The following is an 11,648-nucleotide window of genomic DNA, read 5'->3' on the forward strand; positions in this document are numbered from 1 at the left end:
ACACCCAGCGGATCACTTGATCACCAGTGCCGGCGATGAAATGCGTGTGCTACACTTGTGGATGTGAAAAGTAAATTTAACAAGCCCGTGTGTATTATATGTGTCGCTGATTTCACTGCTGGCCGCTCAGTCTACACCACCCTATTCTCTGTTGCCCATGCAATTTCCCTATTATGAACATAACCCTGAAATGTATCTGTTGTGTGTCTTTGATGTCACTCCGTCTGTCCTGATCGAGCCCATAGTCAGTGAGTTGTCTGGCCTCTCTCTCTTTCTCTCCCTCTCTTATTCCCCTCTTCCCTATCTTTGTTTTCTTCCCGTGTGTGTGCTTGCAGCAGTCAGTGTGCGAGGAGATGCTGCGGGAGCTCCAGGGGATCGTTCTGTGTCGCGACAGCCTGCAGGCGAGGCGCCGCCGGGCGGCGTCGATGCTGCGGCCACGGCCCTTACCTCTGGAGGAACGTCGGGCGCGAGCTGCCGCTGTCAGCCTCAGCAACGGAAAACTGTGCGGGGGCACGGGACTGCCTGAACCCCTTTCCCACAGACTGGCGCAGGAGGCTGCCCTGGTCGCGAGGGGGTGCAGCCACATCCGCATTTGTCCCGAGTGCAGACGCTTCCAAGGACTGAGGATGCGCCCCACAGGGGGCCCAGGGGCCCTCCCATCTCCCACTCACAGTGAGGAGAGCATAGAATGGGACAAGACCACAAATAGCAGTGAACCTGAATAACGCCCCACAATTCCAACAGGACTGCCTTTCCCAGCAGCCACCTCTCTTCTTTCCAGGGATCAAAGATCATGTGGCATTTTAATTCTGCCATCCAGAGTTTATCCTTAAAGGACAGGACAATGCTGTGGACTTTCTTTTACCCCCGAGGCGACCGCCAGCAGTGAGTTTTTGGAATCTCTCCTTGGGCGAACTTTTTCCTTGGTCATAGGAAAAACTGATGAGTCTGTCTCGTTGTGTTCTGTCCCTGGTGGCCCTCTGTACCGTGTAAAACAGGACAGACAAAAACAGCTACGGGGCATTTGTACTATGCAGTATTTCCAGTCATTTATCATTGTGCTGTTTCTTTTCTTTCCTTTTTAAATTATTTCTGTCCTCTGTTGGATTATCAGTACTGAATATTGTTATTCTATTGTTAAAAAAAAAAAAAAAACTTTAAACAAGGTCCTTTTTTTATCTGACAATTTACTCTAGGAACATATATTGCCTCTGAAGAGCTGCAGAGATGGACAGATTAAGGCAAGGTCAACCTTCACGTTCTTTTGTTTTGAAAGTGCCAAAAACCACAAGCATCATCTTGTGGCTGAAGAAAGCACCACAGCCTTGAGAAGACGGCAAACTCATGTGAACATAGAAAACAAAAGGACAGACATGCGGACACAAAGACTCCTTTTATAGTAGTGATATTCTATTAAAAAATGTTTTAACTGTTGGGATCTCTGAAAGACAGTGATGCATGTCCAGAGGTGTTGGCCAGTGCTCACTGAATGAGTCATCCTGAAGTGGTTCTAGGGTAGTCAAGTCAACTTAAAGAAGGATTTTCTCTTTTGAATACCTGCTTAAAAACATGATGTCTACGCACACAAACGTACATGCACAGAGACATCCTCTTATATCATCCCTCTTCTGTGCACTGACATTACTTTCTCCTCCATCTGTCCTCCATGTCTGACCCATTTATTGTCCTTGCACCAGTCCCCTTTATGCTCTCTTGCTTACAAATATATCCATTGTAAGTTATAAGACATCATTTTTTTCTTTTTTTTTCCAGCTTACATATTCAGTATGTGTATCAAACCCAGCATATATTAGAACCAACCAAAAACAAAGTCCTCGGTAGAGTGAAGGGATTTTTATATCAGCAGTTGGCTTGGCTTGTTTTAAATGTCAGCGCAGTTAAACTTTTATTGAAAGTGATATTTTACACACTGCTCGTAGGAGACAGCCTGGGTGCACTCTGACATTTTGATACTATAATTTTTTGCAAAAAACCCCAAACCAAACTTAGAATACATTAACCAGGCTAAAACGTGGCGGATATTTAATGCAAAGTGATGCAGGAGGAGCTGAAACACACTTATTTTTCCTTTCCCCACTACCAAAGTATTTGAAATGATTAAAGTCAGTTACCTTGATTTGCTTTGCGTCAGCCATAACTTGAAGAAGTGAGAATCCACCACCAGCAGCACGAGTCTTAAAATCGCCTCACTTTCTGCTCGCATTACAGAGACATATGGCTTATTTTCCTGCTGTACCGGCTGGTTTGAAGGTGTTTCTGTACGATAGCCCGACCGTTTCACAGCGAGAATCAACGGTCATCCAGCTGTCTGCTCCGCTTCTTGCTTATCTTTGATGTGCCCATCATTTTAAATCTGCCCATCAGGTTCTGTCAATCACCATCCCTCAAAACCAGGCTGCCAACACGACACAGCTTGAAGGTACCGCTGCAGCGTCTCTTGTTCTTTTATTAGCCACGAAAGCTTTCTGCCTCCATCCTTTTTCATCTGCAGGTTTTCATGCTTGGAAATTCATGCATATTATCATTTATCATCCTGTAGTAGAACACAACATATTTTGATCACGCTGTAGTTTAAATGAACGTTTCATATTCACGTTAACAAACTCTGCACATCTTCAAATACAGTACATCTAATCCTCCAGTAAGGAGCTGCTGTGTTATCGACCCACAGAATTGTGTGTATTTACAGTATAATCATCGATATAATCATGGAGGTGCCCGGTAATGTGTGTTTTATTATTGCAGCAGTAAACTCATTTGGTGTTCATTATGTTCATAGGACAGAGAGATGCGCACTTAGGTGTGTGCAGTGATTTAATGGAAACATTTAAACGCACACAGACACACACCATGCAGAGTCATTCCCAGGATCCTCACAAACAGTTAATGTACACTTTCTGTAGCTCCATATATAATAACAGGTTTAAATCAAATTGCCAAGCAGATGGCAAAGAAAGAAGACCCACAATTCATTGTTTTTTTTTTAATGAAAGGTATTTCTATCCATTTGCTGAATGTCCCTAAGAAACTCATGAGAGTTTGAAGGCTCTCGCTGCTCTCAGTGCTAACTTCTTAAACACTCAAAACATTTACAGGGGGTGCTAAATCAAGCGTAGTTGGAATGAGATTGCCAATTACCTTGAAGGCACGAAGAGCAGTAGAGTAAGAATTAAAACAAATCCCACAGAAACACTGGGCGACCTTCTCTGGGAGACCACTGAGAGACGGCTCGGTTTGGCTGCTATGTTTTATATGCTTTATTTTTCTTATGTTGACATTTTTATTCCATTATAAATACATTTCTTAAAACAACCTCAATTCTCTGGGATTGCTGGCTTTGTCTCCTTTGTTTTTTTTCTGCTGTGATGTATTTGACCTTCTGGGCTGTTTAGATATGTCATGCTAAATAGCTTCTGAGTGCGCTTTCTTTTTTTTGTTTTGTTTTTTGGGGGTTTGTTTTAGGTGAGGAGGGGGGCATTATACAACCGGGAGAAATATACAGAGCACGCAGCTGCTTTGTTGTGACATATACGCATGCAGAGAAGCATCAGGGACGTATGGGTTTCTGGATGAGTACACAGAACAACTATCGAGTGAACCAGAAGGATCTGATGCACCCACATCTCGTTTCTCCCCCATAACTGAATTAACGTCTGCTCACTTGTGAATCCTTTGAACAGCTGAGAATTTGTGTGGGTAGGCAGTCTAACAGAGGCTAATGAGTTTAACAGCTCGCTCATGTGCTGTATAAGCGTCCACTCACTCGTAGCCCATCTATCACTGTGATTTTTCAGTGGATATTTCCGTCTCCTCGGGACAGTGATTGAACGCCACACAACACCCTTGGTCTGATTTATACTTGAATTCAGACTGCATCTCCCTCTCCTCTCCTCTCCTCCTCGAGTGCCTGCCTCACAATCTTCCCATTGCAGCGTTAGAGATGACAAGTTTTCTTTTCAGTTTGTCACCACCCACAGCACGCGCACACATGCATTAAAAGCGTGACACACTAAACACTCACCGCCACCTGTATGTCACAGCTGTGTCAACTTTATTTTATCGTGCTCATGCTTTTCCTTTTTACCCCTGGTGCTCCAGGTTCATGAATTAAGCGCATCTCTACCCACCCTCTGCCTAGCTGCTGTTGGATTTATGGAGCACATGATGAGCATTGAGTGCCTGCAGAGGTGGGTGAACAATCTACTTCACTCCTCGAGCTCACCCAGCTGTAGCACATAGCAATACCAGTTTCCTTGTAGTTGATTGCTGTCGTGCAAGGATTAAGGAATTACAGTGTACCGTGTAGTCACCCTAACAGCTAACATCCACATACACTTGGAAGAATAGCTTGTTCCATGTTTGTTTTTTGCTTCTTTTTGGGGGGGAACCTGTCTATAACATTTTGGGATATTGAGATTATTTAAAATATATATATATTGTCTATACTGTTGCATTTAGTATGACTTTACTGCCTTTTTAAAATGGTAATTATTGAATCTATTCATTTTATTCCTGCTAATATTGCATCCCTCTGTCAAACAATTGCTTTTTCCTAACAGACACCAGATTTTCCAGGGGTGGCAGTATTCATAACAGTATTCAAGACAAGGCTACACATTTTTCAGTAAGCGCTTTCCTGCTGATTTTATTATTTGCAATTAAGTGATTGCAATTATTTGCAGAAGGCTTCTTGTTGTTGTGTGCTCAAAGAAAAGGTATTCAGAGTGCAGAAATTCTCTATAAGGTGAGACACTGTCAGGGCTGTTATACAGCCTTTTGTTCGCTGACAGTTGTTGAACATATTGACCAAAACATCTTGACATTGTTTGTCTTTCAGAGAAATAAAATGGAGCTTCATTTCCTTTGTGTTTGTTCCCTCACTTTTCACTCCTGCCTTGATCGATGCCTCACAGAAGAGGAGGCACTGATCACCTATTTGTGTGCCAGTGGGTGGGTGGGTTAGAGAGAGCGTGCGTTTTGTGTTTTTTGTTTTTTTTTTTGTCCTATGTGATTTCTCTCATGCTCTTGGCAACACAGGAAATCACAGCCTTGACATTTTGCTGTATTGTTACCCGCATACTTGACAAAGGTGGTACACAGCCAAGTCAAATTCCAGTGGAAGCGTAGCCGACAGCGCTCTTTGTCACATACCCACCAGAAAAATGAAAGTAGAATCCTGTTCTTACAGAAATCCGTCACATGGGTACTTAATAACAAAAACCAGGCTGGATTTAGATTTTTTCTAATAGCGAGTTACAAAAGTCATTTGTTTTGGCCAGATCGCTGGTCTTTGCTGACCCTGGATGAAGGTTTCAATGACAAAGATAAATATCAGTCCATTTCTGTAATGGCTCCATCATTTGCACAGCATCGTTTGTCTTTGGGCAAATGCTCCGGTGCCAGAGTTCAAATTAGAATTTGTTCATTAATCGTGTTCACGGAGGACAAAAATGGTACGTTTGTTCTGCCTGCTAGAGAATGTGTAGAGAAAGGTAAACCCACAGGGAAAAGATACACCTATTAATGGGCTAATGAGATGGATGGATGGATGGATGGATGGATGGATGGATGGATGGATGGATGAAGTACATTGGTCTAAATATTGGCCATGTATTGGCCATACAAAGCTCTAAATTCGATGTTGGCTGCCTTTTGTTCCTCTGTCAGTATGATCCCACACTGCTTCTGGGGAGGCCAATCCATCACTGATAGTGTTACATTTTGTGTGTTTCTGTCCAGGTATGCTTTTACTGCATTGGCAGTGCGTTTAGGATCATTCTCATGCCGAAAAGTGAAGCTACTTCTAATCAGATGCTTTCCAGATGGTCAAAATGTGAAAGTACTTCTCTCCCTTCATACATGACAAGATTCCCAACACCACTGGCTGAAATTCAGCCCCAATCCATGACTCCTGCGTGTTTCACAGATGGCTGTAGACATTCACTGTTCTACCAACAGTTTCAAATTTGGACTCATCTCTCTATAAAGACCTGTTGCCTCTGATTTTCATTCCATACCTCAGACTCATCTCCCTCTTTCCCTTCTTTAAAAATGACTACTTGACAGCCACCCTTCCACTGAGACCGTTTCTGATGAGGCTTTAGCAAACAACAGATGGATCTACTCACGGGCCACCATTTCTCCAGTTTTTAAGGACACACTACCCATGCAGACATATGCAGTGTTTTCAGCTAATAGCTCTTTAGGGATCAACTTATTGGCTAATAAAATACTATTTTATCCCTGTCAAACTTTAGTATCTTTAGCATCTTTTCAGCAATTTGAAGAAATGGGAACAAATTTTGTGATTAAATGATTCATGGCTCAGTCTTAAGTGGCTTTACAAACAAAACAACAGTCTGCTGAAAATGGACTGGATTGAAAATGAGTGAAAAAGCAGCTAAAGTCCAAAGAAAAACTCTAAGGACCTTCAGAAAGCCTGGAGAGATATTGCTCAAGACCACTTTTAATAAAAATCTGACTCCTAGGAAGGAAAATGCCAAAAATATGGGGGTAGCTCAAGACTTTTGCACAGTATTCTATGTAATACAAATATTTTTTTCTTTTTGATGCTTAAACTGTATTTGACTTATCCGTGCTTGCTAATACATCTTACATCACTGACTGCTGCAGGGCTCATAACATTTCCACTATGGGAAGATAAGGCACAATGTGCCAATCGTTATTTTTCTGCACCTCCACTAACAGGTGCACTATGCCGTTCTCATTTTAACTACTGCAGTCGACCCCATTAAGCCCTAAACAAACTGAAACGGGCAACAGCTCCTGGTGGTTTGAGGAGGAAATATTGGTTTTCTGATAAAGGCCTCTTGAGTTCCTGCGTTAATTGGCCGTCAGAGCACAGAATTATCTTAATCCCTGAGTAAATGATTCATTACCCCACAGATGAGAGACTAAAAAAATGCACTGGGCCACGAAAAAAGATGCACAAGTGACAGCCTTGAAAATAAAATGTGTTTATCTCGCTCCCTGCAGGGAAAGTCAGGTTTTATTGATGCGGGGCAGCTGAATCATATTTCCTGCATGATTAATTTTTTTCCCCCCCGTGCCTTTCTCTTGTTATTGCTTAGTATTAATCTGCTTGATACTGAGCATTAGTTGTGGTTTTCTTTACATCGTGCATTTGTTTCACGTCTCCCTCGTTGTCTTTTACCATATTTGGCCTCTCAAAGGCTGCCACAGAGAACTCTATCTACACTGCCATCTCTGCTAGCATGCATACTTGTTGTGAAATCACAATAGTTACAGTTTTTCACCAACAGCTTTATTCATTTTCACCACTTTATTGTAACCCCCAAATGTTTTATGCAGCTTTTTTGGATTTTGCGCTCTTCTATATAAACAACAAAATACTTACTGTACTACTAATATTCATATAAAATACAGTATACACACTGTAATGCTCTAATAGCAACCGAGTGTCAGTGGCCACCATCTTTCTGACCACAAGCAGTCATTTGCTACATCTAGTGGGCGCTACATGCCACTACATGGTGATCTATTTCCTATTCTAAAATATACATTAACATCCATACAGTTACAGGTGAGCCATACACAGCACTCTAGCAGATCAAACAGAGTCAGTGCTGTAGCTACAGCATTAAACAAACACATCTCACTGCTGTTCTTACTGTATATGTCAGACTCCTGTATTTTAAAGATCCAGGGCATTTAGGCCAAATTCAGAGAGCAGCTCCTTGTACTTTTGATGAAGAGTTGCGCTTTCGTCTTCCCAACCCTGTCGAGTCGCAGACAGCTGGGAACTCAGGCTGTCGAGAGTCTCCTGCAGAAAACATGGGCAGCATTAAAATGCAAGCTAAGATTTTCCCTTCAAGTCACCGACTTGTCCAACCTGATTTCCCTCCCTTCTTAACCACCTTTATCGCTGATGAGTTGTAAGGGTGCACTGAAGGAGGTTTAATTAGATTCTGTGTCATACTTGGGAAGAGAGGAATAATGTTAATTACATATTAAAATCCTATCTCTGCGATCAGAGGCTGAGCCCTCGAACAGGGCTCTAAGCTTGACCACTTACCTTTGAAGATCTGAGCGCTGAAAATTTGCATGCAGTGTCTGTAGCCAGCCAGTCGGACTCGGGCGCTAGCGAAAAGGTCAACAATGACCCCATCCCTCATCCATTACATCTTAATGGAAAAAACTCCCAGGAAGTGGAGTTTTTTTTTCTTCATATTTGTCTCACTTAAATGTTTTGGGTCATAAAACAAACTCTAATATTAGATGGAGATAACCCAAACAAAAAGCTGAGTTCAGTTTCACCTACCACACCCAGTTTAAATTGCTGACATAGCTATTGAATCAAGTAACAAGAACCTGTCTGACAAAATGTAGCAGGCTAAAAGGCAACACATCATGCCACGATTGACAGAAAACAAATGAGAAACAAAGTGATTGACATCTATCAGTCTAGAAAGGGTTACAAATCCATTATAAGGCTTTAGGACTTTATGGAAAAAAACTTTATCGAGAAAACTTGGAACAGGGTTGTACCTTCCCAGGAGTGGCAGGCCTACCAAAAAAAGCACTTTGATGACTCATCCAGGAGGTCACAGAAGAACCCAGAACAACATCGAAAAAACCGCAGGCCTCACTTGCCTCAGTTATGGTCAGAATTCGTGATTCAACAATAAAAACAGATTGGGCAAAAATGGCATCCATGGGTGAGTTCAAGAAGAAAAACCACTGCTGAAAAAGGAGGCGCTCATATCACATTTGCCAAGCGACATCTTGATGAACCCCAAGGGCTTTTTGAACATTTTCTGTGGATTGACGAGACAAAAGCTGAACTTTTTGGAGGTTCCCTATTACATCTGGCATAAAACTAACACAGCATTTCATAAAAAGAACATCATATCAACAATCAAACTTGGTTTTGTGGTGTGATGGTTTTGGGCAGCTTTGCAGCTTCAGGACCGCATACTACTCATACTTATAAACCCTCCAATATAGATGAATGAAAATAATTCTGCGAAGAAGAGTGTCTCAAATGGCATATAAATGTCACAAATATGCAAAAAAATAAGAAATCAGGAAGAGGGCGAATACTTTTCTACAGTACTATTTGTGGCTTCTTTTTTACAGCAGTTTCTCGGTCATGTTGATTGCATAATTTCTGGTGTTGTGTGCATTGATAGTTCCGTAAAGCTGCAAAGTTTGTAATGGCGTAGTAAGTTTTCTGAACTAAGCACCATATTTCAGGCCTGCTTATAGAAGAAAATTACTCACTTTGCATCAGAAGTTAGTGAGGACATTCTCTGCCTGTGCAGCTACACTTGAAAAAAAAACCAAACTACTCTAATGGTCATAAAAGGACATCTTTATTGATACATACTAAGGTGTCAAAACTTGAGGATACAGGGGAAGTCGGCAAATGTCATTTTATGGGGGAAGAATTAAACCACATCTATACTGTACACTCCATCTAGTTTTTTAGTATTTCTGACCTACGATTATTAGACATAAACTGCAACAGTTTTCATCAGCATCATCATAATATCATATGAATCATTTTTAAGTCACTTAACTCATATAAACATCCATGACAGCTCTATTAGCGTTTGCTTAGTTTGTCATTTTAGACTGAATTATCAGCTCAAAGCAATCATACATTCAGGAGCTTGACTTTCAAGAAACTGGTGTCATCACACTGCTCTTTCAAGAGTCACACATAAGCTGCAGGTCTGACCAACAAGTAGAAGTGCTAGTACCTTCCCATGACTTTGGCGGAACTAACTCTGAGATCAAGTTCTCTGAGGGTTGGCCTAACTGCACATACAAGACAAAGCTGCCCCACATTGTGCAAAAGGTTACCTCAAATGGGTATTTTCGTATACGTGCAGGCTTTCAAATGCATATTGTTGCCACAGTGTGTGCTTGAACTGCCTTGTGTTGAAACTCACATGAAGGATCTTCTCATAGTCTGACTCCATGTTGTCCAGCTTTTGTCGAAGGTCTGCTATGATGGCATCCTTCTCCTGCTCCACTTGCTTACGCTCACTTTTCTCTATACTCAGTTCCTCCTGGGATAGGGCTATACAAATACAGAGAGTAAACTCTTATCTGGATCCATTTGTTTGATTATACTTTAAATATAGATAGACCATACCAAGGTCTTCCTTCAGTTGGCTGACTTCCTGTTCCAGTTTCTTCACCTTGTTGGTCAGTTCGGTCTGCATGGTTTTGTACTGGCGACTGAGGTCTAGAATGACATTTGCGTCAGCTATTTCAGACTTCATTGCTGATTCACTTTGAAAAGCTAATACAGCAATCAGCTTAAGCGCCCGGCTAATTAGATTTTTTGTTCCTCAAAAATTACCCTAACCTCGGCAAACACACCCCTTGTCCTCACTCCCAAAGGGATCCGCACTTTGATCAGGTTATTAAAAGACGGACTAATTTTGGATTCGTGCCCCGTCTGTACCCACCCCAGTAGATGTCCCTGTGGTCTTGTCTCTCGCGCTGCAGCTTCTGTTCCATGTCTCTTACACGTCTCCTCAGGTCAGCTCTGTCTGACTGGACCCTTCTTAAAGCCTCACACTGTAAGGCTGCAGGAAGTCACACAAACACATGCAGGCATTGAACGTACAAACCAGAGGGAGCTTTCTTTGTTTTTTGTTTTCATAAGCAAAAGTGGAAATTACTTTCTTATCAAAACTTGTATTGATGCAAACTAAATTATCCATTAAACATGCCCAAATATGCAGTCAAGTTTTAACATGTGGGCTTTCATTTCCACTTGTATTGCTTTTAGACGTTTTAAAACATGGTTTTTTTTGGGTTTTTTTTACAATTTTCTATCCTTTTATGGGCCAAAAGACTGATCTTTTAATAACTCACTTAAAATCTATATACAAAATCTATATAGGGGACATCAGCAATTTAAAAGGGAACAGACATGACAAGGAATGGATCTGCTAAGAGTCGTTTTCAGTTTGACCCTTTATGTAATAATCATACAATCTGTTTTTATTATTTATAAAGGAATAAAAGGCTCACCTATGTGATCCTGCAGAATGGCTATATCCAGAATACTGTGCCTATGCTTTTCTTCCACGTCATTTTGACCTGTAACAACACAGAAATATGTGTAAGAAATAGAAGATCTGCAGTCACGAAAGAAAAAAAAGCATCTCGATTACATTTTTCTGGACTTTTCTCTGCGGTCTTTTTTGTCTTCTTCTTCGGGGACATGCTTGCTTAAGGCTGCCTGTTCAACCCACGGACACGCACAGGCTCACAGAGGGCCTACGCTTACTGTATGGTGGTGAGACTCTGTTGCTGTGCACTGGTTGCTGAGTGAGCAGCCATAAAACAAAGTGTCCGGTTTAATTGATAGTTGAGTGACTTTTACAACAGCCAGTCACACATGACTGGGGAACGCGCACAGCGCCAGCTGCCTTCAGTATATGTGAAAGCGTCTTTTGTTGCTAGGGGTTACCGAGGCCCGAGCCGGGAGAACTCAGAGATGCACTCAGCAGCATCTCACTGAGATTTTATGAATGCTCTACAGGAAGACGCGCGTGCTCGGTTACATTCATTTATCGAGAACGCGCTTTAAAAAGAAGGCGGGGAGTTTAGGGTTTGGGCAG

General features: G+C 41.8%; 2 protein-coding genes across 7 annotated transcripts in view; one reads left to right on the forward strand and one right to left on the reverse strand.

Moving 5' to 3' along the window:
* The window catches only part of grik4 (glutamate receptor, ionotropic, kainate 4), a 354,349-nt gene extending 349,466 nt beyond the window's left edge, over positions 1-4,883 (forward strand). For 2 of the 6 annotated variants that reach the window (XM_005915839.3, XM_005915838.3), the window contains one exon: positions 336-4,883. In XM_005915839.3, coding sequence (XP_005915901.1) covers positions 336-725 — 390 coding nt within the window. In that variant the 3' untranslated portion in view covers positions 726-4,883. The remainder of the gene's footprint in view (positions 1-335) is intronic. The other 4 variants (XR_006054050.1, XR_006054048.1, XR_006054049.1 and 1 more) reach the window with 4 other exon arrangements.
* A 1,627-nt stretch (positions 4,884-6,510) lies between these two features.
* On the reverse strand, positions 6,511-11,574 carry ccdc153 (coiled-coil domain containing 153). Its single transcript, XM_014330267.2, has 6 exons — positions 11,199-11,574; positions 11,056-11,124; positions 10,485-10,604; positions 10,166-10,258; positions 9,960-10,090; positions 6,511-7,825 (listed from the first exon to the last, which is right to left on the reverse strand). The coding sequence occupies exons 1-6, from the start codon at positions 11,248-11,250 to the stop codon at positions 7,697-7,699; spliced, it is 594 nt and encodes a 197-aa protein (XP_014185753.1). The 5' UTR covers positions 11,251-11,574; the 3' UTR covers positions 6,511-7,696.
* Between the last annotated feature and the right edge of the window lie 74 nt (positions 11,575-11,648).

This window comes from Haplochromis burtoni, unplaced genomic scaffold (assembly GCF_018398535.1).
Source record: "Haplochromis burtoni strain Fernald_Lab_line unplaced genomic scaffold, NCSU_Asbu1 Contig_15, whole genome shotgun sequence".
In the NCBI taxonomy this organism is placed as follows: Eukaryota; Metazoa; Chordata; class Actinopteri; order Cichliformes; family Cichlidae; genus Haplochromis; species Haplochromis burtoni.

Excerpts from the sequence above, each read along its gene's own strand:
- ccdc153 (XM_014330267.2), bottom strand. The coding sequence starts at position 11,250 with ATGTCCCCGAAGAAGAAGACAAAAAAGACCGCAGAGAAAAGTCCAGAA. Across the intron at positions 10,605-11,055 it reads CATTCTGCAGGATCACATAG|CCTTACAGTGTGAGGCTTTA; the intron begins GTGAGCCTTTTA and ends GACTTCCTGCAG. Across the intron at positions 7,826-9,959 it reads ACTATGAGAAGATCCTTCAT|GAGACTCTCGACAGCCTGAG; the intron begins GTGAGTTTCAAC and ends TGTTTTCTGCAG.